This window comes from Portunus trituberculatus, chromosome 33 (genome assembly GCF_017591435.1).
Source record: "Portunus trituberculatus isolate SZX2019 chromosome 33, ASM1759143v1, whole genome shotgun sequence".
Classification (NCBI taxonomy): domain Eukaryota; kingdom Metazoa; phylum Arthropoda; class Malacostraca; order Decapoda; family Portunidae; genus Portunus; species Portunus trituberculatus.
The window spans coordinates 12,152,619-12,179,188 of record NC_059287.1 but is presented as its reverse complement, the minus strand read 5'-3'; the positions used below and the strand labels follow the sequence as shown (position 1 = coordinate 12,179,188).

At 38.3% G+C, this 26,570-nt stretch overlaps 3 protein-coding genes across 7 annotated transcripts; all 3 read left to right on the top strand.

Annotated features, from left to right (window-relative positions):
• Window positions 1-611: 611 nt before the first annotated feature.
• LOC123512290 (WW domain-binding protein 4-like) lies at window positions 612-4,958 on the top strand. Of its 2 annotated transcripts, XM_045268614.1 has the most exons (6): window positions 612-963; window positions 2,462-2,539; window positions 2,878-3,085; window positions 3,298-3,547; window positions 3,722-3,944; window positions 4,315-4,958. In XM_045268614.1, the coding sequence occupies exons 3-6, from the start codon at window positions 3,014-3,016 to the stop codon at window positions 4,535-4,537; spliced, it is 768 nt and encodes a 255-aa protein (XP_045124549.1). In that variant the 5' UTR covers window positions 612-963; window positions 2,462-2,539; window positions 2,878-3,013; the 3' UTR covers window positions 4,538-4,958. The 2 variants fall into 2 exon arrangements, with proteins under 2 accessions (XP_045124549.1, XP_045124548.1); XM_045268613.1 differs by lacking the exon at window positions 2,462-2,539 and having other exon boundaries at window positions 616-963.
• Window positions 4,959-7,241: 2,283 nt separating this feature from the next.
• Window positions 7,242-15,244, top strand: LOC123512275 (dipeptidyl peptidase 1-like). 4 transcript variants are annotated; one of them, XM_045268562.1, is made up of 10 exons: window positions 7,242-7,446; window positions 8,545-8,709; window positions 9,085-9,239; window positions 9,923-10,066; window positions 10,636-10,772; window positions 11,926-12,051; window positions 12,682-12,858; window positions 12,980-13,101; window positions 13,210-13,364; window positions 13,840-15,244. In XM_045268562.1, the coding sequence occupies exons 2-10, from the start codon at window positions 8,553-8,555 to the stop codon at window positions 14,020-14,022; spliced, it is 1,356 nt and encodes a 451-aa protein (XP_045124497.1). In that variant the 5' UTR covers window positions 7,242-7,446; window positions 8,545-8,552; the 3' UTR covers window positions 14,023-15,244. The 4 variants fall into 4 exon arrangements, with proteins under 4 accessions (XP_045124497.1, XP_045124495.1, XP_045124496.1 ...); XM_045268560.1 differs by having other exon boundaries at window positions 7,242-7,488; XM_045268561.1 differs by having other exon boundaries at window positions 7,242-7,568.
• Window positions 15,245-15,869: 625 nt separating this feature from the next.
• LOC123512296 (prohibitin-2-like) lies at window positions 15,870-25,355 on the top strand. Its single transcript, XM_045268633.1, has 9 exons — window positions 15,870-16,092; window positions 16,861-17,006; window positions 19,871-19,991; window positions 20,826-20,967; window positions 22,109-22,192; window positions 22,704-22,829; window positions 23,354-23,461; window positions 24,264-24,341; window positions 24,824-25,355. Exons 2-9 carry the CDS (start codon window positions 16,880-16,882, stop codon window positions 24,929-24,931), a joined length of 894 nt encoding a protein of 297 aa, XP_045124568.1. The 5' UTR covers window positions 15,870-16,092; window positions 16,861-16,879; the 3' UTR covers window positions 24,932-25,355.
• The last annotated feature ends 1,215 nt before the right edge of the window (window positions 25,356-26,570 follow it).

Sequence of the window (26,570 nt, the reverse complement as noted above, 5' to 3'; positions counted from 1 at the left end):
CCACTTCCTCAGTCTCATATCCAAGATTGTGTGTGTGTGCAGCTATGAATGAAGGTATTGATGTTTGAGAGAAATCAATATATTCTGTGATAAAGGTTGAAATATTTTGGTGACAGACAAAGTCAGTCAGTATTTGGTTACTTCTTACTGTCTTGTCATTGCATAATAAATAATGAAACACAAATAAAATAAGCAAACAAGAGTCACTGTTTCCACCAAAGTTCCTGTTGGTGTGAAGTCCTCTGTTACACAGGTGTTGTGTACTTGTTTACTCTTCTTGTGTAGTTATTATATAGCTCTCTCTCTCTCTCTCTCTCTCTCTCTCTCTCTCTCTCTCTCTCTCTCTCTCTCTCTCTCTCTCAGTGGCAATGACTTTTTTTTTTTTTTTTTTACATCTCAGCGTCAGCTACCGTATCTTCTTAAACAAGTAGGCCTACCTCTGATATCTTCTCATAAGATGAGAAGATAATTATCAATTCTTAAAGTTGAGCGGTAGAATTAAAAGTAAAATACATATTGCGAAAGTGTTATCAAAAGGCAAAAGGAGGAATTATGGATGCAAAATAACTAGAAACATATTTTGCAGTGTTTTTGCCAACAGTATAATAATCTTCCCCATGAATCCTTTTGGCCACTGAACAAATATTTGTGACCCCGATGAAAAGAATGGTTTATTTACGTTTGTTGTTGACACGCTCAGCTCGACGTTTATCGCTATATTGCCTTTTACAATAGTTTGGCGGGCTCATAGGATCTGTGGGATCGTCGAAGCCCCAAAACAACAACAACAACAACAATAGTTTGGCTGCATCTCAGGAATCTCAGCCACAGATAAACTTCCTTACTGTTCACTCTTCCTGCAATAATACAGCTTCATTTAGTGTTCTCTGGCGGCAGTGACAGCTGTGTGAAGGAGGACCAGGGAACACACACCACTTCGATACTTCTTAATTAGTGTATCATGTGAGTCTTAATACTTGTCATGTGTGGATTGATTCGCCACTACGGTAGATCTTATGGGAATTATTGCAGTTTCAACCAATACACCACACGTAACTATACACGTTCTCACTGTCTAGATCACACTTCTACGAGCATTTCTAACCCCATTTTACCCAATCGGAAGTTAATAATAAGGTCAGGTTAGGTTTCCCAAGAGGTCCCTAAGCTTGTTAGACAGGGAAAAAATGTAAATATTGGTTCAAACTGCTAATTTACCATCTTATTAAGAAAACTTCCTTATATATATTTTTTCAAAGTTAAGCGCATTCCTGTATATATGTGGCATGTAAGGTTAGAGAGAGGAGGGGAAGGAGTGATGGGTGGGGTGCAGTACACAGGTCTTTTTTTTTTCTCTTTTTATGCAGGAAGGGCAACTGGCCACAGGCAACAAAAAAAAAAAAAAAAAAAAGGCCCACTGGGTTACCAGTTCCCTTAAAGGTCATAAGAGTTATCCAAAATTCAGGGACAAATGTCTTGAAACCTCCCTTTTAAAAGAAGTCAATTCGTATGAAGATGGAAATACAGAAGCAGGCAGGGAGTTCCAGAGTTTACCAGAGAAAGATGTGAATGATTGAGAATACTGCTTGTCGACAGCTTGAAGTCTGTCTTGTGGTAACTGTATTATGACACGCTCCTTTCTACAATGTGTGTGTGTGTGTGTTGTGTGTGTGTATTTACCTAGTTGTATTGTACAGGGTTCAAGCATGGTTCCTAGTGCCCTGTCTCCATGTCCTCATTTATCCAATTTTTCTTTAAAGTTATGCGCATTATATATGTGTTGTAACAACTTCATCACTCAATGCATTCTATTTTTCCACCGTTCTATGTGGAAAATAGTTTTTTCCAATATCCTTTCTTTGTGTGTGTGTGTGTTTATTTACTTAGTTGTAACATACAGGAAAAGAGCTATGCTCGTGCTGTCCTGTCTCCAAATCCAACATTTCTTTGAACTTATTGATTGCCCTTGCTTCAACAACTCTCTTATCTAAATCCCACACCTCTACACATCTTTGTGGAAAGCTGAACTTCTTGATACTCATTTCTCAGTTAGTAATTAGAGATTAAGGTTTGGAATAAGGAAGAAAATTAGAAATTGTGAATAAAATGATAGAAAAAAAAATCATGAAATTAAGTTGTGGAAATTTTATGTAGCTATGTAAAATAAGAATAATGTTAGAAGTTTCTCACTAGCTTTCGTTTTCTCACAGTATTCCTTCTTTTCACTTCCTTTTCATCAGTTTTACTCCACCCGCTCTACCTTCGTGATAAACCAGTACATTAAACCAGATCAATAAGCAAAGATATTGTATTCTAATGTTGCATTATCTTTTCTTCCTAAAAGTTAAATGCATTTATAGTATATACATAGCAGTGTATAATGTGTGGCCCCATAATTAAAAATTGTTTTAGTTTGCAATTATGGTAACCACTAACCCTACACTTTTTTGTCCCTCTCCAGCCTCAGCAAACTTAATGTTGGAAAGCAAGGTCTTCAAGTGTGAACACAATTGGACTTCAAGAAAAGTCTCAGGGAAAAGTAATTATTTTTGGCAATTTCAGGCATAAGGGAGCAAATATGACAAAAATATTGTTCCCAAAATTAACCTAACCTTGTCTCTCAACTGTCAAGTCTCCTGAACCATGCTGCAGAACACTTGCAGTCCTTACACCAACCTTCCCTTGTCTCACATGTCAGCCTTTGTAGATAAATAATAGATGTTAATGAAAGGTAAAAATATCAAATTGCTCTTTGCAGTGTTAAACCATGTAGTACACCACAGCCAAATGCATTATTGTAATTGTCTCTTTTTTAATCTGCAGGATAAACTGAGCATCTTATGAAAAAAAATCTATGAACAGCCATTTGATTTACAGGTCAGAGTACTGGAAATCCAACCCTCGGAAATTTTGTGACTTTTGCAAATGCTGGATAGCTGACAACAAGCCAAGCATTGACTTTCACGAGCGGGGCAAGCGGCACAAAGACAATGTACAGAAGCGGCTGGCAGAGATGGGTAGGAAGGGCCAGGAGGACTATGAGGCCAAACTACAAGAGGAGGATTTTCTCAAGAGTATGGAAGAGGTGAGTGTATATTGCACACTATTACTGTATCTGTCAGCTTCTGTCAATGCAAAATGTAACATTATAATACTATGAAAATTATTTACTTTTATGAATGTTCAGGCCTTTTTGGGCTTGGCCTCCAAGCTTTTAAGTTAAGGTATATGGAATTAACCATTGTTCACATTTTTCATTTTTTATAATGGCATGAAAAATTATTTCTCATCCCTCAGGCTGCTATGAAAGCATACAAGAATGATATAGAGCAGAATCCAGATATGACAGGAACAAAGATTAATGAGATAACAAAGGCAAACAATGCTGAACTTGTAGTAGGAAAGAAGAAAATTGAAGCATCAGACACCACAACAGCGAGCACTGCCACCACCACCTCCAAGCCTAGTGGTGGTGGTGCAGCCAAGGTCTGGCACGAGGCCAAGTCCCCTGATGGAGAGTCTTACTATTGGAACACAGAGACTGGAGGTGAGACAAATATTAGATGCTACTTTATTACATGAGAAATTTGTCTTTACAGAAAACAAGAGAATATGACATTTGTCAGTTTTCACTTACTATCTTAGAAAAGGAAGAGAGAAAGGTGTACTTATCAATATTATGCACTAACATAACATTGTGTTCATTCTGCCTATTCTTCAGAATCTACATGGGATGTGCCAAAGGAAGGTTTCATGTCAGTAAAGGAACAGGAACGATTATCAGAAAAGACCACCACCACCACCACCACCAGTCACAAAGCCTCAGCAGACAAGTCAGCCCACACCATAAAGAAGAAATCACAAACCACTGTGTCATCAGCACCCATGATGTATGGACCAGCACCAAAGGCAGAAGCATTTTCATCCTGGCAGACAGTGAAAATGTGAGTTTTGCACTAGCATTCATTTGCTCACTAATGATAGCTGAAAGAAGCCCGTGAACTTCCATATGGTAGTTTCTGTATAAAGTGTACACACTAGGTTTCTGTATGAAATATACATGCCATGTCCATGTCTCCACAAATTTTGTTCAGTAAGCTCCCTACTGACTCATCACTAACAACCATGATTATCCAGTGTATTCCAGTCATCTACTATCCTGTTTGTAAAATCTTTCTGTCTCTCTAAATATAACTTTATCAAATGTCATCCTGTTTAGATATAAAGATGATTATTTAGCAGTTGTTGTTGTTGGAGTTGTATTTGTTCAGCCATGATCTGTTTTTCTAACTTATAGATTACTACTTTCCTCAGGAGTGACAAGGAGAAAGCAGTTGACCTCCAGCTTCCACAGATTGCAGAGGAAGGTTACTATGCACCTGAGGTGGTGATCAGCAAGCCTGAAGTGTCATTCAAGGAGAAGGTTGTGACATTGTCTGACCAGGGAGAGGAAGGAGATCTGGGCAGTGTTGGCTTCAAAAAGAGGAAAGCACAACAAGACAATAGAAAAATTATGAAAAGAAGAAATGATTTGTAATACCAGTTCATAAAACATGTGTTCAGGATAGTACATATTAAGGTATGCAAATTACAAATTTAATATTTTAATGTAGGCTTATGAGTGTGATTCCATTTTCTTGAAGATATTGTATATTCTACATCTGACATATGATCATTCACAATAATACTCATGGGATAATTTTTCAAGTTTAGCTGATGAGGATAGATGGATAGGCAAATAGACAGATGGACAAGGAGAAAGAATGTGGGGTAATTTCCATGAAGATGACCACAAACATTTGGTCTCTCTTTGATGATGAGAAAGTAAAGCCAAGTAATGCATTGAATTAAACTACCCTATTGCACACACACACACACACACACACACACACACACACACACACACACACACACACACACACACACACACACACACACACCGCTTAGTGTAGTGATTAGCACGCTCGACTCACAATCGAGAGGGTTGGTTTCAAGTCCCAGGAAGCGGCGAGGCAAATGGGTAAGCCTCTTAATGTGTAGCCCCTGTTCACCTAGAAGTAAATAGGTACGGGATGTAACTCGAGGGGTTGTGGCCTCGCTTTCCCAGTGTGTGTTGTGTGTGATGTGGTCTCAGTCCTACCCAAAGATTGGTGGTCAATGAGCTCTGAGCTCTCTCTGTAATGGGGAAGACTGGCTGGGTGATCAGCAGGCGACCGAGGTGAATTACACACACACACACACACACACACACACACACACACACACACACACACACACACACACACTGTGTAGTGTAGTGGTTAGCACGCTCAACTCACGATCGAGAGGGCCGGGTTCGAGTCCCGGAAAGCGGTGAGGAAAATGGGCAAGCCTCTTAATGTGTGGCCCCTGTTCACCTAGCAGTAAACAGATACGGGATGTAACTCGAGGGGTTGTGGCCTCGCTTTCCCGGTGTGTGTTGTGTTTAATGTGGTCTCAGTCCTACCCGAAGATCGGTCTATGAGCTCTGAGCTCGCTCCATAATGAGGAAGACTGGCTGGGTGACCAGCAGGCAACTGAGGTTAATTACACACACACACACACTTCAGTCGAACCCCGGTCCTCTAGCTTCACAAGCCAGAGGACCGATTCCCCGGCCGGGTGGAGATATTTGGGTGGGTCTCCTTTCACGTGTAGCCCCTGTTCACCTAGCAGTAAGTAGGTATGGGATGTAAATCGAGGAGTTGTGACCTTGTTGTCCCGGTGTGTGGTGTGTGCCTGGTCTCAGGCCTATCCGAAGATCGGAAATAATGAGCTCTGAGCTCGTTCCGTAGGGTAATGTCTGGCTGTGTCGTCAGAGACTGCAGCAGATCAAACAGTGAAACACACACTGAGTAAAGAGACTGACCTGAAGGTTCATCTTTTTAGGGTGTTGCTCTACAGAACTTAAGTGTGGAGCCTTCCTTATTGTGGTGACTGGTGACTGATAGAAGGTGACCAGGAGAATGTAACTCTGGTGTGTGTACATTTTAGTTTTGTGTTATTTTTCATCCTTTTGAAGAGGTCAGAAAAATAACACCATTGCCTTAATGTTATGTTATATGAAGCTTCTGGTGTCCCTTTTATTTTTCACCTAAGGGATGCTGCTACAGATTTGATGTTCAGGTATGGGTGAGTCATCATTTCATGTCATCTAACTTTTTTTTTACCACTTATTATAAGAGGAAGAATACACTGTAGTTGAGTTTATCTAAAGATACAAGACTATGCAGATTCTAATAAAACATTAAAAATTATTTTGATTTTTTATCAAGGCCATGAAAACGCGGCCTTTAGAACTTATAGTACGTGTCATAAGAGAGAGAGAGAGAGAGAGAGTCAGGTCACAGGAGATGTGACCTGACCCGACGTGACCGATCTACTATACAAGGTAAAGAGAATACACTCTCTTTACCTTGCTAATATATATATATATATATATATATATATATATATATATATATATATATATATATATATATATATATATATATATATATATATCTCGTAAACTTGAGTGGCGCAACCTTTGAGTTTAGATGGGAACCTCTTAAAACTTCTTTTTTTTTTTTTTTTATTTCCAAGTATTCTTTCATAAATAAGCATGTCTTCATATGAGCTTTTAACTTGTTTCTATTCCTACAACATAGATATAATAAAACATTAGTGTATATTTGCGAGGTATATAGAGTCTTTGAAGAGGGATTAGATAGCCTCGGTTATCGGTTATCGACTTGTGGCCGTGGGGATGTCTGACCACAACAAGAGATAAAGCACGGTGTTTCCAGGGACATGAGGTGGCCGTTATTAGCGATGACTCAGTAGATTGTGACTGAAGTGAAGGCAGTGGTCGATCCTTGTTGTCAAGAGAGATAATGAGATAGTGGTAATAATAATGCCAGCTACTAATAAAGTCTTGAATGAAATGAATACACCAGATGATCCTTCAGAATAATTAATTTGATATAACACTGTAAACGAGGAGAAAGAGAAATATGGAGGCTATGAAATACTGCGCATTATACAAACATTTTACGTAAATCCAGACATTTATAACACTGCACTATTTTTCTTACTATGTTGTAGCTCGTGTTAAATAAGCATATAATTGACGTTGTAAAGAATGACTATACGTATTACCACACCAGTGAGGCCTATAATATCAATAAATATACTTATCTCCCTCCCGCTTTCTTGATCTCTTATACAAACAATACCGGCAGATCGCACCCTCACTTCATTATTTCCTTTAAACTGAATATCGCATCTAGATTCTTAAATGTAGCAGTCATGAGGCTATAAAGATGTTGTTTCTATTAATAAATGACGAGTGCTGTTATAAAATGTGTGTGTGTGTGTGTGTGAGTCGCAGCAACAGCTGAGTCAGTTGTAGCCTTTGTAGGCGGAGCTGTGGTCCGGGTGCGTCAGGTCAGTGGCCCTAGGGAGTCTCGTGATCAGAGGGAGGGAAAGGTAAGCCATTCTCATTCGTGACTCAGGTGTTCTCAGTCCTTCACAACTGCACAGGTCACAACGAGGACAGACCAGGACAGGTGAGGCCAAGGGTGCTCAGTTTCCATGAGTTAGTGGTTGACAGGCAGAGATACACAGGAACCACGGCAGATACAGTGGGTAAAGTTTTCCTCAAGATGTGTATTCGTATTTGACAAACTTGTAATGTGTAGGACAGCTGTAATGTTATTTTGTATTCGTCACAAGTTGAAGTACTGCGCAGGACTATGAGACCAATTAGTTTTAGGTAATATGAATGCTTTATTGTGTTCCAGGCAGTGTCAGGGACTGGAGGAAAGAGTTTAAGGGAAGGTGGCAAAAGTGGGATAAAAAGCGTGACTTTGGGATAACACTAGGTTAAGTGCGTATCGCAACTCATACCAGCAGGCCACAGCCCAGCCAGCTTGGAACCCCAATTCGCCATGAGTGCCCTGCTGCTCTTCCCGGGCGTGAAGAACTGTATCATTTTGTCCCTGAAAAAATTATAGAATCGCATTTACTTATCCTGCATGGTTCACACTGATAGGATTGTATCATTCTGACATAGGAAAAATTGATAATTATATATTTACTTTGTTCTGCAATGATTTAAAATGGTAAAGTAGCAGATATTGTTTCACTAGTGATTCAAAATGATTGGCCTTTATCATTTTGAGTTGAGAACACCAAAGAAAAAAGGAAATAAGTGAATAGATGAATTGTAATTTTTATCTGTATATTTTCAATTGTATTACATGTTTATGTATATTTCCCATTACTTGTAAACTGCTTGTTGTGTTATTATATGGAATAATCTGTAACTGTTGAATATAATCAGGATATTTTGTTCTTTACCATGATTGTGTTCTATAATGCCTATTGTGTTCTTATTTATTTATTTATTAATATTTTTTGTTAGATTGTAACTTAATTGATTGGATATTTTCAGAGAAAATCACTGTCATAAACCACCAATAGGTCACTGAAAATATTTATATGCAAAATTTTCCCCTAATTATTACTTATTTATATTTCTAGGTGCAAACATGGATGCATGGCTGAAGGTGTTGGTGGGTGTTGTGCTTGTGGTGGGGGCTGCTGCCGACACCCCTGCCAACTGTACCTTTGATGATGTGCGGGGCGACTGGATCCTTTACGAGACGGAGCGCAGTGGGGACGCCTCCATCGACTGTGACAACATGGGTCAGTCCGCCTCACACTGTATCCTATCTCAGTGTACCATTATTTATCTTAATCATGTATCTTAATTTTAGTGTGCACAAAAATGTTACACTTTTGGAGGGAAAGTTGTTATGCCTGTAAAGATTTTCTAGTGATTTATTATTTTTATACAGTAATTTGTCTAGGAATTATGTATGCAAAACCAAGTTCCAGAGAATATATTTAGGAATACAAAAAGTAGTTATGCTGGGAGATAAAATTATGAGAATGGCAGAGTCAGCACATGGAATGAATTGCTTAGATTTAAAATGGCTGATGAAAAATATGCCAAAGTAGTATTTGACAGCTTTTTTTTTATTTTTTTATGAAGTTATAATGAATACCTTTACTCGCCAGGCCCCATTGTGCACAAGAAGACTGTGAGCCTGATGTATCCAAGTGTGGCAGTGGATGAGTTTGGAAACCGAGGCTTCTGGACCATGATTTACAACCAAGGCTTTGAGATCAGGGTGTCAGGACGCTCCTACTTTGCCTTCTCTCTCTATGAAAAGGTGTGTGACTAGAATATAGAGAAGCAGCTCTCATAAGATAAGATGAGTAGGATTATGTCTGTGATAGTTATTTTTGTTGAAGAGGAAGAGGGGGATTGATAATATCCAAGATAGACTTAAAAAGAAAAAGAGAAAAAAAAAAAAAAAAAAACAGGAGAGAAGGATTTTCAGGGATTTTCTTCACAGTTTAATAATGTCACACAACCTTGTCTGGTTATAGCTGTGGTCACAAACCTAATTCATAATACAGGTAACTCTTGATGTATGCATGTTTTATTTATGTGTTTTTGTTAATATGCGACCAAAAAAATATTATAATTAATTAAATTTGCATGATTGGTTTGCTTATACTCGATTTGGACCACATCCTGCATCCCCCCTATTATCTGTTGTTTCTTATTAGAATCCCAAGTTTGTTTTACGTGAATTTTGAAATACACGATGCCTCTTGGAACGCATCTATCGTGTAAATTGAGAGTTACCTGTACAAGAATGTGGTAAGAAATAATGAAACGTTCTGCACACAACTGATTCTAAATATGGAATTATTTCTAGTGTGATTGTATTTGAAATATGAAAAATATGTTAGTAATACCAAATGCAAAACAGAAGTACTCCATTATAATAATTGTTATTAAATTTGAGTTATTGTTAAAAATGTTAACTTAGTAATTTGACAACAGAGTGGCCAGACAGTGATCTCCAAATGTGACAAGACACTGACTGGCTGGTCGAGGGACGTCACTGTCAGGAACTGGGCATGTTACCGGGCCCAGAAGAAGACTGCAGTGCCTCCCAAGACACACACAGTTTCCTCCACAGACCAGGTCAGCACTGAGGCTGCTTTGTTTCGGGATCTTTTTCATCCATTAACTGATACATGTATATTCTAATAGCATGATTTAAAACAGTGATGTGATGGAATTGTGGCTTCATTGTCATCTTTCCTAATGGTCAAGATGTGTGAGCTCCAGTGTTATATATATGTGTTTTTGTCATGAGTTGGACAGCCAGTGGAGGATTGTTTTTTTTTATGAATAAGATATATTCCTTAAGATTATTCATTGATTCAAACTACATTAATTTGTATCAACTACAGTATATAATTTGAATTTTTTATGGGTTTTAATATTTTTGTATTTTTTGTGGTTTTATGTAAATACAAATCTTGCTTCTGTAATTCATAACAAAAGATATTATTTAATCCATGACTAAATATTTGTCAGTGAGATGTTCATCTGTCACAGATCTGTCCAGCAATGATGGAGCACTGTGGCATCACAGCCGATAGTTTGGCGCTGGTGCTGTTTTTATAAAGCCAAGACTTATAACTTTGCTTGGGATGAAATTGATGTTATGGAAATGAATGACATTAACATGAATTTATCTTTCTCAGGACAACAGACTGTACCGATATGACTTGGAGTATGTGAACAGCATCAATGCCAAACAGAGTAGCTGGGTGGCAGGTGTCTACCCAGAGTATGAGAGGATGACCATGGGAGACCACTTGAGGAGGGCTGGTGGCAGAGTGTAAGTTGATGTGGGCTAGAGTTGCTTCTTAGTCTTTCAGGGTAATGGCCATTCTTGGGAAATTCTGAAGGCATGATATATATTTTGAAAAGCAAGCTAATGTAAAATTATAAACTGGCCTACTGCAAATTTATATTGTATATTTCAGATTTCAATTTACTCCTTATTTGCTAAACAGTAAGCTCCCGCACTTGGCGAATCTCAGCTTGGCGAAATTAACTTTTGGCATTAGGGTGACCACGGACCACCGAGTGCATGCTTGGCGATTTGAATTCAAACTTGGCTGACGGCCGCATGGCGAACCATATGGCTCCCCGGTGACGTCAGACCTCTCTCTAAACCTATCAAAACGTAGTGTGAGAGTCCCCTTAAGTCATTTTGTTTGTGCTACCCTCTGTTCTACTAGCGTGGGAACGAATTCTGGCGATTTACTGCCAACATGGCTTCTACCAGCACAACAGGTGGTACCGGTGGGGGTAAGGCCAATGGTAGTGGCGGCAAGGATGAAAGTGGGCGAGGGAAAAGGGTGGAAAACCGGGAGTTACAGCCTTTATATCATGTCTTATTAGCTTTATTTATTGTTTATTGGTCTGTTTTGTACATGTGTTCTAATATGTGAAGGCAAAAGATTTTATTTAAGCTCGAAAGGGGTCAAAAGAGGGATGATTGATGATTGAGGTTTTAGGCAATTTATATGCTATAAAAAATTTGTGCTTGGCAAAATTCACTTTTGGCAGTAGTTTCGCCAGCCTAAATAATTCACCAAGTGCGGGGGCTTACTGTAGTTATATTTTGTAGTTTGTAACTTTCCTTCACCAAACAAATATAGATTTTATGATGCAATGTTTACAAATAGTAGCAGTAGTAGCAGCAGCAGCAGCAGCAATAGTACAAGTAGTAATAGTAGTAGCAGCAGCAGCAATAGCAGTAATTTTTCCTGTGGTAGAGAGATGTGACCTGACCACACTCTGTATATATAAGTGGTTGAAACAAGGAAAGCAAAAGGTCTCCCCACAATGAGACAAAACATGATGGCTTGTTTGTGCTGCCTTCTTTTAAGGAAACCTCAGCCTGGTACATTGATATTAGTCTTTGATATTATCATTGCTGTTGTATATAAGCCTGTGCTGAGAGGAGTGTGTTCCGTCACCAGATCAACAATGATGGTTGGAGCAAGTGCTGCCCCATCCACCTTCTTCAGTCGCATCCGTTCAGCTGCAACACCCGAGACCTGGGACTGGCGCTCTGTGGAGGGTGTCAACTTTGTGTCTCCTGTCAGGTAGGAGGTGCAACACATCACACACACACACACACACACCCGGTAGCTCAGTGGTTAGAGCGCTGGTTTCACAAGCCAGAGGACCGGGGTTCGATTCCCCGGCCGGGTGGAGATATTTGGGTGTGGCTCTTTTCACGTGTAGCGTAGCCCCTGTTCACCTAGCAGTGAGTAGGTACGGGATGTAAATTGAGGAGTTGTGGCCTTGTTGTCCCGGTGTGTGGTGTGTGCCTGGTCTCAGGCCTATCTGAAGATCGGAAATAATGAGCTCTGAGCTCGTTCCGTAGGGTAACGTCTGGCTGTCTCGTCAGAGACTGCAGCAGATCAAACAGTGAAACACACACACTATTTCTTTCTCTTTCTCTTTTTTCTTTTTTCTTTTTCCTTTTTCCTTTTTCTAATTTTCTTTTTCTCTGTTTTTGGTAATGTAGGATTTCCTTTTCTTATATTTCTATGACCATCTATGCTATACATTAGTTTTTTGTGGGGTGTGGTAGGGTGGTCCTCTCCTCCAAGGGCTGATGAGGCTAAGAAATTGAATGATGTGTGTATTACTGTGGTGCTGTGTCTGGGCCATACTGTGTGGGATGCTGGCCTGGTATATATTAGATGTAAATTTTTTTCTCCCAACAGGGACCAGGGCAACTGTGGATCTTGCTATGCCTTTTCCTCCATGGCCGGCCTGGAAGCACGTGTCAGGATCCTCACCAACAACACAGATAAGCCTGTCTTTTCCCCTCAGGATATTGTAGGCTGCTCCAAGCTGTCCCAGGGCTGTGAAGGAGGGTTTCCATATCTCATAGCTGGAAGGTAAACAAAGGGGGATATAACTTCACATGCCATATCTTCTAGTGACTGCGAGCTTGTGGAAATTCAAAAGGTGGACTGTTTTGTTGAGTCTGATTTTATTTTGTTTGGTGTGTGACTGCAGATATGCCCAAGATGTGGGTGTGGTGCTGGAACAGTGCTACCCTTATGAGGGCAAGGATGATGTGTGCCACACCAAGACTCAGTGTGGCCGTCACTACACTGCTTACTACAGATATGTCGGAGGTTAATATTTAAAGTACACTGTATTTACCTTGTACATCTACTGTCTCTGGAAATTTTTATCTTCCACTCTTCCAGTTTTATTTCTTACATAACCACTGTCGCTGGCAGGATACTTCGGTGGGTGCAATGAGGAGGAGATGAAGCTGGCACTGGTGAAGGGAGGGCCACTGGTGGTGGGCCTGGAGGTGTACAATGATTTCCTTCACTACAAGGGAGGCGTGTACCACCACACCGGCCTCATGGACCGCTTCAACCCTCTGGAAGTGAGTTGGCAGGATGATGGGAAATATTTCAAACAATGTTTTTAACTTGGGATGTTAGAATTGTTAGCTGACAGATTGTCATGAGGCATCCTTACCCTTTGTGCTCTATGTCTTGGCTTCCAAGTCTTTCTTTTTCCATTTAATGATAATGCTTCTTTATTCCTGCATAATGGATAAATTACACTTTTATATTGGATTCAAATTCTCCACTTAATGTCCAGTAGTTATAAATATTTTTGTAGTGAATAATGATGATGGGGTTTCACCAATAATGATGTGGTTTTAAGTTCTGTGACCAGTGTTAAGATTTTGCAACTTCATACCTACTTGTAATATGTTAGTGTTTGATGTGTGACAAATCTTGAGTGTTCATCACTTGTGCAATGATAATGTGTTCATATTTCTGATGTGACTGACAAATGTTGAAATTAAAATCCTTCACATGCACTGCTAATAATGTGTTCCTGTGGTGCAGCTGACCAACCACGCAGTGCTGCTGGTTGGGTATGGGGAGGATGCACACACTGGAGAGAAGTACTGGACAGTCAAGAACTCCTGGGGTGAAGGCTGGGGCGAGGGAGGCTACTTCAGGATCTTACGTGGCCAAGATGAGTGTGCCATCGAGTCCATGGCTGTGGAGGTTGTTCCTATTCCTTAAGTGATGCCAGTCATGTTTTCTTGATTGGCCAGGATGAGGTGCAGAAATGTCTAAAACTAGAGTATAATGCAGGGTTTTTTTTAATCTTGCACAGTGCTCCAGTGACTCCCACTATCATCCTTACCTTCTCTTTTCCATGTTTCAAATGGCAGATTTCCACTTGGCTGGATGTGGAGTGTCTGTTCAGTAAAGCTAGTGTTCAGTCTATATTCTAAATTATAAAATCCTTTGATCATCAGTACTCCTTCCTGCTTTTACTTATATGTTTTCTGTTGTCTCCTTTCATGTCAGAGTCTTTAATAGCACTGCAATATTCACTTTTCAAGCCACTCTCTCCTTATTACTATTCTCAATTATGAGGTAGTAGTATTTATTCAAAGGCTGGTGTCAGGTACTATTCTATCCCTTGTGGTCCTCCTAATGGCTGTGTGTGTGGTGTGTGGCTCCATCTATACCATAAGTCAGGACCTGCCACAGGATTAGTAACTGATTTTGAGAGGTGGTTAGTCTTATTTGGTGCTGCCCATCTCAATGCTCTGACTACTTTGTGATGTATGGTATTTAATTGTATCCCTTGTGACTTTTTAGAGATGTATAGATTTTCTTTAACCTAACCTGTATATTATGGTGTGTTCATGCCAGTTAATGTATGCTGGTGTTCAAGGCTGAAAAAGTATCAATTTAGAGCATTACATAGCTCGTTTAGTGGTTAAATATACAATACACTCCTTTTTGTGATGCCATATTGATGTACATGTGTTTTCAAAGCATTTACATTATTTCATCTGATAATCCTGTGCTGTGACCAGATTTGTTGAACTAGTACTCTTTTTGTGGTGTCTTGGTAACATTTATTCAGCTGGTACTCTTTGTTGGCAAGGAAGCATTAATTCAGTGCTACTTATGGCATAGGAGCATTTAATCTAGTGCTACTTATGGCATGGAAGCATTTTTTGACTCGTACTCTGTGTTGTGGGATGCAAGCATTTATTCATCAGTTGCTGTCAATGTTCTCAGTATTACCAGATATTTTTGCATTGTTGTTCTTAGCCATTCATTGCTGTTGTTACTGTATTTAATTGCTTTGCTGTTACTTGCCATGAGACTTTCTGTGGTGGCTTTGTGGTAATTCTGCAGAGGAATACTCAGCATTGCGATATTTTTAAGTGTTCATGTACAAGAGTTGTGATAAGAATGGTAAGAATACATGTTTCTCATATGATTATTGTTTTTTCTTTATCTGAGGAAAGGGGGAAAGGAAATTATTAAAAAAAATCCAATTATTAATTAACTGGTACAAAGTGATGTGAAGGTTCATGAAAGGAATGTTAGGCAACGAGAGGACTTTTAGAGCTGAAATTGCTGCTGAATGGGCCAAGGTAAGTGGTGAGAGTGATTATTGATGGGGTATAAGGGGCTACGTTTATCCTTGTACAGGGAATCAAGTTCAGGGACATGGAGATGATTAATGGATCAATGCCAAGGCTCCTATGAAATGTTTTAGTAAAAATACATCGTTTCTAACTGAAACTATAGCTAGCAATAGTTTTGTCATACTATATTAAAAAGAGTATATTGGAGGCATTAAGATGAAGAAAAAAAAAAGCATGATTAAATTTCTCGAAAGGAAGAAAACCTAACTGCTTATGTAAGAAAACAAAAAATATAAATTCGAAAAGAACAGAAAGTTCAACGAGATCAACGCAATGACTACATTCAACACTTATAATGAAAGAGAACCAAATCACAAGTTACATCAGCCGGCTGCACGTCTCTTAGCTAATATTGGCTCAGGGACTGCCAATAATAAACACTCATCTGATTGATAAGAGAAAAGAAACCTGGAAAGTAATAAAGAAGACCAAATTTTGATATAAATAAATAAATAAAAATTCTTTGTTTTATGTTATATATAAGTGTATTGGTATATAATAGGAACTGAGTTAGTAAGTGAAGACTGACCCAGGCGTGTCTTGTTTACATGTCCGCGTGAGCCTTTACATCACACGCCGCCCGCACAGACCTGCCTCACCGCCGCCCTCACCGCTGCCCCCCTCACCACACCCACAGGTAACGAGGCCGGGAATGTTGGGGGCGCCGTGGTCTTGATATAATTTACTATATAACTGTTGCCTGTTGATACGTGAGTCGCGGTCGTAGTTTCTAGAAAGGAGGATTTGCTACTTGAGTTTATGGTTGTTTGACTGGCTTATATTTCGTTTGTGTTTGTTCGTCTGCCATAAATAAGATTGCATTGATGTGTTCTGTCATGGTAAGGGTTTGGATTGTGTGATCGGTCTTGGCTTAGTTCATGGCATTCAACAGATACGCATTTTTTTGTGTGTTAATGTTTTGACCTTACCGTTGCAAGTGTTTTGATGACTGAACCACATCATTAACTTCAGAAATAAGTATATTGCTGACTTTTGAATGTTGAGGTTGGGCGGGCCTTACAGTTGCCAGGTAGGTTTGTTTGGTTAGGTTTTTAGTTCAGTGTGCAGTAACCTGTGCTGTGTGGTTGCCTGAGGTTGTTTTGTGGCAGTGAGGGTAGTTTGAGTGGTTTGGTGGGACGCTGTAACACAGTTCAGGTGAGACTGTGTTTTATGTAATTAGTCTTATGAGATAATTTTGCTTTAGTTTTAAAGCATTTTATGACTTCCAATTAAGTTTTTACAAAATATCAATGTATTTCTTCTTCAGACATGCATAAGTTGACTTATTTATTTACTTAAGAATTTATTTAATGTATTTATTTGATACAGGATAACCTAGATGGGCCCTGGTGGCCCTTTGTTATCCTATTATTTATGTTATTTATGTTATGTTATGTTATTTTAGAGACCTCCATTGCTGAGTCATGGCAGACAAGTTGAATGACCTGCTGGGAAGGCTGGGCAAGGGTCCCCGAGGGATGGGCACCGGCCTCAAGCTGCTGGCGGCGGCTGGTGCTGCTGTCTATGGCATCTCCCAGTCCATGTACACAGGTGGGGAATGGCAGCCGGGAAGCGAGGTGTTGGGAAGCCACACCTGAGCCATTCATAATAATTGTTTCAAGGTCCTGCATGGTCATGTATCCTTCATTTACATTTTTGTGAAATCTGTCACTGTAATTTTGTTTGTATTGATTTATTTTTTAGGTGTTAATTCACCAAATGAATCGATAATTCATTAGGTCAGCCACTCAAATAGTCATTCAGTGAGTTTGTTTCTTTATTCTTTATTCTTCGTCATTACATTCAGACCCTGCTCCACCAACTAGTGGCGCTCTGCAGAGCCTCTGTTCTGTAGTAATTAAATATAAAATACAAATATGAACAATACCTAGCAGAGTACTATAGAAAATATTGTAAAAACTGATCACACACACACACACACACACACACACACACACACACACACACACACACACACACATGTTAAAATCTAGCTATACATGTAATGTAGTTTAAGTAATCAAAACAAAAATTGCACGTTTAAATCTTACACAGTATAATGTTGAGTGACAGTCATATCTGACATATCATAGGCATCCCTGAATAAATATGTCTTTAGTCTTTTCTTATAAAGTTCAATGCTATTGCTTGCCTTGACCTGCACTGGAAGCCTATTGTACAGTCTTGGAGCACACACTTGAAAGGCTCTGAAACCCGTATCTGAGTTACATCTTGGCTCATTTAGCCTGTACTCATCTGCTGCATGCCTCACTACAACACTTGTCCTAACCTCAAATGGATGCAATAACTTTCTTAAATAAACAGGTTTTCCAGTAGTCATGACTTGATAAGTTAACACACATTTTATAAGCAATACGAGCCTTTATCGGTAACCAATGCAACTCAATGAGTACAGGCGTTATTCTGTCGCGAGGTGAAACATATTTTATCATTCTGGCAGCCCTATTCATTGTCAGTTGTAATTTCCTTAATTGATAATTTGGCAGGTTATAATACAAGGAGTTGCAGTAGTCCAGCTTGGCTATTACATGATTTTGAATCAGAGACTTGACAGAATATTCATCCAAATATCTCCTTATGAAAGCAATGTTCCTCAGATTATACCTTGCCACTCTCACAGCCTCATTTATTTGATCATTTAAGCTTAAATACTTATCAACTATGACTCCCAAATCCTTAACCCTCTCAGATAAATAAATATTTGTACCATTTACATGTAAACTTTGCACTTCGTTAAACCTCCTAAGGCCACTCTTTTTTCCAATAAACAAACATTCAGTTTCTCTACATTTAATTTCAACTGTTTTTTATTCATCCATCCCTTAATAAGAGCCATAACTCTTGTCAATGTATTTTCTGTATCTAAAATATTGTTAACTGTTAAGTAAAACTGAGTATCATCAGCATAGAGAGCGAAGGTTACATCAAATTCCTCCAAAATGAAAGACAATTCTATAGTATAAACACTAAATAATACTGGTCCCAGCACACTGCCTTGGGGAACACCTCTGTTGAGCTGACAGTGCTCAGAAAAGGAGCTCCCCACTTGGACACAATAACTCCTATTTACAAGGTAGCTCCTTAGGTACTGCAGTGCACGTTCTCTAACACCTATGATCTGCAGATCTTCTAACAGTACATCATGCACTACAATATCAAAGGCAGCACTCTTATCTAACAATATCAAAACACCACACTTTTCCTCATCCATCATAAACAAAAGATCATTAGTGACACTACACAATGTTGTTTCAGTTGAGTGTAACTTCCTATATGCAGACTGATTGTCAGGCAATACATGAATAGTAGATAAATAATCCATTAGTTGAACATGAATCAATAATCTTTTATAGGAATGATAGGTTTGAAACTGGTCGGCATGAAGAAAGGCATTGCCGATCAAGTTTACTCTTTAGAGTAGGTTTAACAATAGCAAGTTTCTCACTTTCTGGAAAAACACACTCACGTATGCTCAAGTTGACAATTTTTAACAATGTGATTAGCATGTAGGTTAACCATGGTATTTATTATCTCATCTTTCATATCAAGTAGCACATTTCTCTTAGTTCCAGCCACTGGTGCAGGAGTAGCACCAATATCATTTTCTCTTGAGTCCTCTCCCCACACACTAGCATGCATGTTAACAACAGTGTTGATGATCTCATCTTTCACTTCAGACAGCTTCTGGTTCAGATTTTCTGTACTAGCAATAATTTTGGTTATGCAGTCATCAAGATCAGTGTTATGACAACCCTGTTCTAGTTTACTTTCCAAGTCTCGATTCCTTTGTTTTAGCATTTCATTCTCTCTGTTTAGCCTTTCTGCCTGTTTAAACACATAACTCATCAACTAGCTTATCATGCTCCTGGTTCATATTTTATCTTCTTATTCATCAGAGTAATGAGTCACTGGCAAGGGTAGTCATTGAATCAGACACTCACATAATAAATAATCACTGAAATCATTTTTAAATATACAGTGTTATGTACCCTTTTTCATTAATATTTATTATATTTTATTGTTTTAAATCTTCGTTGTATTCTTTTCCCCAAGTTTTTCTTTGTATCTTTATTCTCTTATGTATCTTTGTGCTAGGTTTTGTTTCTTCCTTTTCCTTACTTCAAAATCAAATTAATAGTTTATATCCTCAAATGTTTATTCACTCACATTTTTAATCACCGACTCATGTACTTTACCTTTGTGTTTTACTACTACTACTACTACTACTACTACTACTACTACTACTACTACTACTACTACTACTACTACTACTACTACTACCTCAGATCACCTGAAATAATAACAGTATCATCAACAGTAGCAGTAGCAAAAGCAGAGGTAGTAGTAACATAGCATATGGTACACTCAGTCATCACCATTGCCTTGCCTCACAGTGGATGGTGGTCACCGTGCTATCATCTTCAGCCGAATTGGTGGCATTCAGTCAGATATCTTCTCTGAGGGTCTTCACTTCAGGATTCCTTGGTTCCAGTACCCAGTTATCTATGACATCAGGTGAGTCAGTATCTTGCATCTTTCTCATGTGTTTTGGTTGGTTAAGAAAGTTATTGTCTCTTGTTTATTTATTTTGTTGTCTCTTCTATTTTTGCTTCTTCTTTCTAGTTTTCTTGGTTCCAGTTATCTTTGACATCAGGTGAGTCAGTATCTTCTGTCTTTCTCATGTGTTTTGGTTCGTTAAGAAAGTCATTGTCGCTTGTTTCTCATTTATTTTGTCTTTCCCTCTATTTTTACTTTTTTCTCATTTTTAATATTTTTCTTATTGGATGTAGGGTTCTTTCTTTTTCTTTGTATTCTTTTTGTTTGGCTTCTTTTCTCTACTTAGATTCTTTGATTAAATTTTCATAACTTTCTACATATCCTTCGATCTTTTACTCCCTCTTTCATATCTTTTGGTTCCATCTTTATCATTGTGGCTTATCATATCACATTTCTCCATTCTTTTTTCACATTTTCCCTTTGCCATCACTTTACATTTCTGCAGTCCTTAGCCATTTCTTCTTGGTGTCACAGGAATGCATAAGAATTGGGAAAATAGAAAGAAAATACAGAGAGAAAAGAATAGTAAATGTAAGAGGAGGAGGAAAATGAAGGGAAATTTGGAAGAAGGAAGTTGTTAGGAAAAGGGGAGAAAGGGGAGAAAATACAGAGAGGAAGGGGTAAAATAAAGGAGGAAAAGAAAGAAGAAAGCTGTGAATTTCTCCTTGGCATCAAAATGAAAGGCAAGAAAATAGAGAGAGGAAGGAATAAAACTGTTAGAAGAGAAGAAATTTTGGAAGAATGAAGTTGCGAATTTCTTGGCATTACAAAGAAATACATTAACTTTTCCAGGGCCCGACCAAGGAAGATCACCTCCCCCACCGGTAGCAAAGACCTGCAGATGGTGAACATTTCCCTGCGAGTGCTGTCCAGGCCCATCAGCAGCTCCATCCCCGTCATACACCAGACACTTGGCCTGGACTTTGACGAGAAGGTGAGGTGGGAAGGGGTTCTGGGGAATGTGGTTGTCAAGGAATGTGTGCTGCTGCCCCCCCCCCCCTCTCTCTCTCTCTCTCTCTCTCTCTCTCTCTCTCTCTCTCTCTCTCTCTCTCTCTCTCTCTCTCTCTCTCTCTCTCTCTCTCTCTCTCTCATGGCCTATCCTATAGCACCTGTGGATAACCTGAAGTGTATTGGAAGCACTGTTGAGCTTCCACCCATTAGTGACCCAGGCAATTTTATTTATGTTGGTACCCATATTAGGGCCTATGTCACTACCCAAGCGCATCTTTTGTGTAACCACCTAGAACCTGGGTATCATGGTGACATGTAGGTAACTTTAAATCACTCAACAAATGGCAAAGTTCCAAGGCTGTACGTGGTGGGATTCGAACCTATGCATGGACGTACCCGATCCCACGCTCACCACCTTATCCACTACACTACGGTCTATTGCTTAATGGTTGATCAATGGGATGGTCCTTCTTGTTGTGAGAAAAGTGTATGTAGAATGTGTTGTGTAGTGTTTTACTGTTTTTTTTTTTTTTTTTTTTATTATTATTATTATTATTATTATTATTATTATTATTATTATTATTATTTTTTTTTTTATTGTTGTTTTTGTTGTATTAATATCATTATTTGATTGTTTATAGACTCTTTTTATGTTTCACATCTTCAATAATTGCTTTTTTTCTCATTTGACCAAATATCTAATGAAATTACTAGTAATGTATTTTACTCCAAGTCTTCATAGTTTTATCTTTTGGTTTATTCACTACATCACAGACCAGATTTCTCTGTATCAATATTAAAAGATGGTTAAGCAGTGCTGGTGTCAGTATTCTAAATCTTGAAAAAAGGATCATGTCATGTGTCTGATAGAAGAGTGATTTGTTGTTAGGTGATACTGATATGACATCCCAATTGAGTTATCCCATTCGTGTTCATTTATGGAGGATTTACCCTTTACTGTGATTCATCTTGTTTGAATGGATACAATTTAGCCTTCCAGATTTCCATTCATAGAATCTATTCACTTTATTATTCCAAGTGTGTGTTAAGCCTTATAAAGAGCCTCCATGACCAGTTTAATACATTTCTGAAATTTAAGTCATTCAGTAAATTGTGTGTTGCAGGTGCTGCCTTCAATCATCAATGAGGTGCTGAAGTCAGTGGTGGCAAAGTTCAATGCTGCCCAGCTGATCACTATGAGACAGGAGGTGAGTCTAGCTAGGACTGTTCATGTAATACTCACACATATTATTTTCAACTGGTCGCTGAGTCAAGAAGGTCACTTGTTTTCTGACCATAACATCTTTATTGGCTGTGTGCAAAAGCTATAATGGCTGAATTTGACATTTTTTTTCACATCATGTTTTATTCAATCTGATTTAATTTTTATTTCTCTTATTTTTTAATGATTTTTGTTTAATATTTTAATTTGTGATGTCTTATGACCATGTTGTTGTGATGTCTTAATCTCTGAATCAAAGAGTCATTCTTTAACACTGAATTCAGTTTGTTGTTTAACTTAAACTGAGATTACATGATTTTTACAAAGTTTCACAATTGGTGTCTGTAAATCAATTAATTGTATTGTATCTCATAAAGTTCTCAATGTAGGAATATTTCATATCATGATTTTTAGCTAGAATGGAATAATGTAATATTTTGAAGAAGCAAGTGAATGTAAATAGTTAATGAAGTGTGCTGTCCACCGTGTCTCTCCAGGTGTCCCTCATGATCCGCCGGGACCTCACCCAGCGGGCTGAGGACTTCAACATCATCCTGGACGACGTGTCCATCACTGAGTTGAGTTTTGGACGGGAGTACACCTCGGCTGTTGAGTCCAAGCAGGTGTGTGGTGGAGCAGATTGTTGTCCTCACCTAGCTGGCTTGTCTGTGTGAAGGGCAACACTGGTTTAGGGGTGACTCATACTTTTAAGAAATAGTCACAAGTTGGGATATCATGCACTTGCACCACTTGTTGATCTTTAATTCTCTCCAATGTGTCTTTAAGATTATGTGCAGATTTATGAGAGTTTTGTTGTTTGTTATAAATTCTGCTTCTATAATTCAGAACAAGACATAGTATTAAGTTTTTCAATCTTGTATTCATAATGTAAAAAATTTACAAACATTTTCTTTTTAATGTATTTTTATTTCTATGTTTTCTTTTGTATATTTTTGTTCATAAGTATCAGTTTTGCACTTCTGAATCAGGACTTGAGTACAAAATTATTCCATTTATAACTTTAAAAATGTGTAAAATTAAACATAATTTTCACTGGATCATTTGTGTGTGTGCTTGTTTAGGTACTCTGTGCTGTGTATGGTGAGTGGTGAGTGGTGCCTGACGGAGTGTTGATGTGGCATTACAGGTGGCACAGCAGGAGGCACAGCGGGCGTCCTTCGTGGTGGAGCGAGCCCGGCAGGAGAGGCAGCAGAAGATTGTGCAGGCCGAGGGTGAAGCCCAGGCAGCAACTCTTATATCCTTTGACCTGTGCATCATCATATATTGTGTTCTGTTAGGAGTCTTTTATTTCATGTTATTTATTTTCCTATCTTCTCATCTATTTGTTTATGTATATACTTATTTATTTTTACACATACTATTATGGTTCCTTTATTTCATGTTATCTATTTACTTATTTTCTCATCTATTTATTTGTGTGTTTACTTATTTTGTGTCCTTGTCTTATTTGTATACTTATTTTTCTTCTGTGTGTGTGTTTGTTTTACATATTCTAAGTTCAAATCTATAATTGTTCAATTCTTACAAGTTATATCCTTTAATCTGGTTTTACAAAGATTTCTATGCATTAAGTATCTTTCAACTCAATTATCTACCTATGTCCTCCTTTGCTTTAATTTGTTAGGATTTATATTCATTGTAGATGCAGTTGTAGTTTAAACTTTTCTTCTCAGCTTTATTCTTCTGGATGTAAATATGTTTAGGCTGCATTGGCTTTAAATATTTGTTTTATTTACTCTACGGAAAATGTATTACTTTTACTTATATATTGCTTTTACTGTCTGTATATTTTTCTCTTCTGTTCAATAATACTTCAACATTCTCTGTGTTTTTCTGTTCTGTTCAATAATACTTTAACTGTGTGTTTTCCTGTTCTATTTAATAATACTCTAACAGTTTGTGTTTTGTTTTCTGTTCAATAATGCATTACCTTTGTTTTTCAGATCTATTCAGTAACACTCTCAACATTCCCTTTGTCTCAGGACTGTTACTTTTACCTTCGCCTCTGTTGTGTTCTTTCCTTAACTCCTCAGCACCTTGGGAATGCTCTCACCCTCAACCCAGGCTACCTCAAGCTGCGCAAGATCAAGGCTGCTGTCAACATTGGCAAGACCGTAAGTTTCTCTTTATTTGTGACGTCTTTAATCCCTTTAGTACTAGAATGTATTTTTATCATGAAGTTTTTGGCATGTTTATTTGCATTCAGAAGGGTCTATGGAGGTCAGAAGATTAAAGGTCAGAGTCTTCACTATTTTAATCACATAGCTTCTGAAGGTGTATACAGTTGCCAAATAGTAAGCAGAATAAATATGAAAATGTGTCCTGGTACTGAAGGGGATGTCACTCTGTTGAAGGAATATTGTTTTATTATGGCCAGGCAGTGTTGGGGTATGTTCTCAAGTACTTCAGCCTCATGTTCACTCATGGTAGATATTAATTAAAGTGACTGGCATTTTTTTTTTTAACCTTTTCATATTTTCAAGTACTTTATCCCTTGCTTCATTATTTATCTATTTATTTATCTCTGGTTTACTCTTGGTCATTCATACTGATACGTAAATAAGAGAGCAACACCTCTAACACTTCCCACCCACAGATCTCCCAGGCACAGAACCGAGTGTACCTGGGTGCCGACACACTCATGCTGAACATCAATGACACAGCGTTCGATGCCAACACCACCAAGCTCAACCCCACCAAGTAAGAGAGGCAGCAGGAGTTAAACAGAGGAGACCCTATGCCATCCTGTGCTTCCCTGTTTACTCTGGCCACACTGAGCAGCTGGAGTGAGATCATGGCAGGTGGTTATGGTGTCTTGACATTCTCTGAGGGTTTGTTACCTGGTGAAGTGGCTACATTGGGTCATTTCTGTATAATTGGTGGCCATTCATACAGTTAGTTATTTTGTTCGTGGGTATTATTAGTTTTCTGCTACCTATCATTTAACTATATACCTATATCCTCGTTTTTTTTTTTCACCAGTGTCCAGCAGAATTTTTAGTATACTGATTCTGATGTTTTCTACTTGATGTTTATTGATTTCTGCAATATTCCAGTGTTTATTAGAGTTACTTTTAGAGGCATTGTACAGTACTGATGTTTGGTCAATGAAATGTAAATAGAACTTTTCCAGAGTTTTATTAATCTTTGCAAGGTGTGTTTATGCAGGTGTGAATATATAGCTCAGATTTAGCTGGCTGTGTTTTGTTGTGGCTGTCAGTATTGATGATAATGATGTTGTTGTTGGTGGTGGTGGTGGTAGTGGTGGTGTTTGCATGCATATTTTATGAAGTTATAAAGAAACTGCCAAAATTTTCTTTGATTAAAAAAACCAGGAAAAATTGTTCTTAAAGATTATGTAATCAATGGAAATTCTAAAAAAAATTTGTGGTTATCCATTCATTTAATAGTTAATTTATGAAGTTATAAAGCAAGTGCTGAAAATATCTTATGATGAACTACAAAAAAAAAAAAAAAAAAAAAAAAAGTTCTCGAAATTATGGCTATACCGTTTGGAAATTCTTGAAAAAATTGAGTGTAATTATCCATATATTTATTTCATTCATCAATTTGTCACAGACTCCAAAAATTAAGAAATTTTCTCAATCAAATCATAATTAACTTTTCTGTTCTTGTGGAGTAAAAAAGTTAAATAAAATAATCCAAAAACTTGAGTAAAATTATTGCGGAGTAAGAAGAGTAATGCTGAAGAAAGAGAGAGAGCGGTGAAAGCAGTGAAGTGATGAAATGTGCTGTGTGTACCCGACGCGGCGGCGCTGCTGTGTTGTGCTGTGCTGTGCTGTGCTGGGGTGGTGCGACATGGGCTTAACTTTGACGTGTTGTATTTCCTGGGAGCCCTGTGGTGGTGGTGGTGGTGGTGGTGACACTAGGAGCTGGTGACGTCAGTAAAGAAGAGAGAGAGAGAGTAGGGGGGGGGAGGAAGAAGCAGACATTCTAAGAAGTATGTAGGAGATTATGCAGCGGTCTGTTAGTGGGAAGAAGAAAAGAAAGAAAATCTAGTTATTACATAATATATATAAAAACGTAATTTAAGATAGACAAAATAAAATTAAAAACGAATAAATAAAAAAATGAAAAAAAATAAGGAATAGATTACGCTGAAATATTTACTAGGATTGCAGAGAGAGAGAGAGAGAGAGAGACTACTCCCGTAACAATATTCACGTACACAACCGAAAAGAAAACAAACTAGCTTAATAACAACGCAAGAGGGAAAAAGACAGGAGCGATAACGTTAGCAGAAACAACAGTAACAGCAGTAGTAGTAGTAGTAGTAGCAGCAGTAGTAGCAGCAGTAGTAGTAGTAGTAGTAGTAGTAGTAG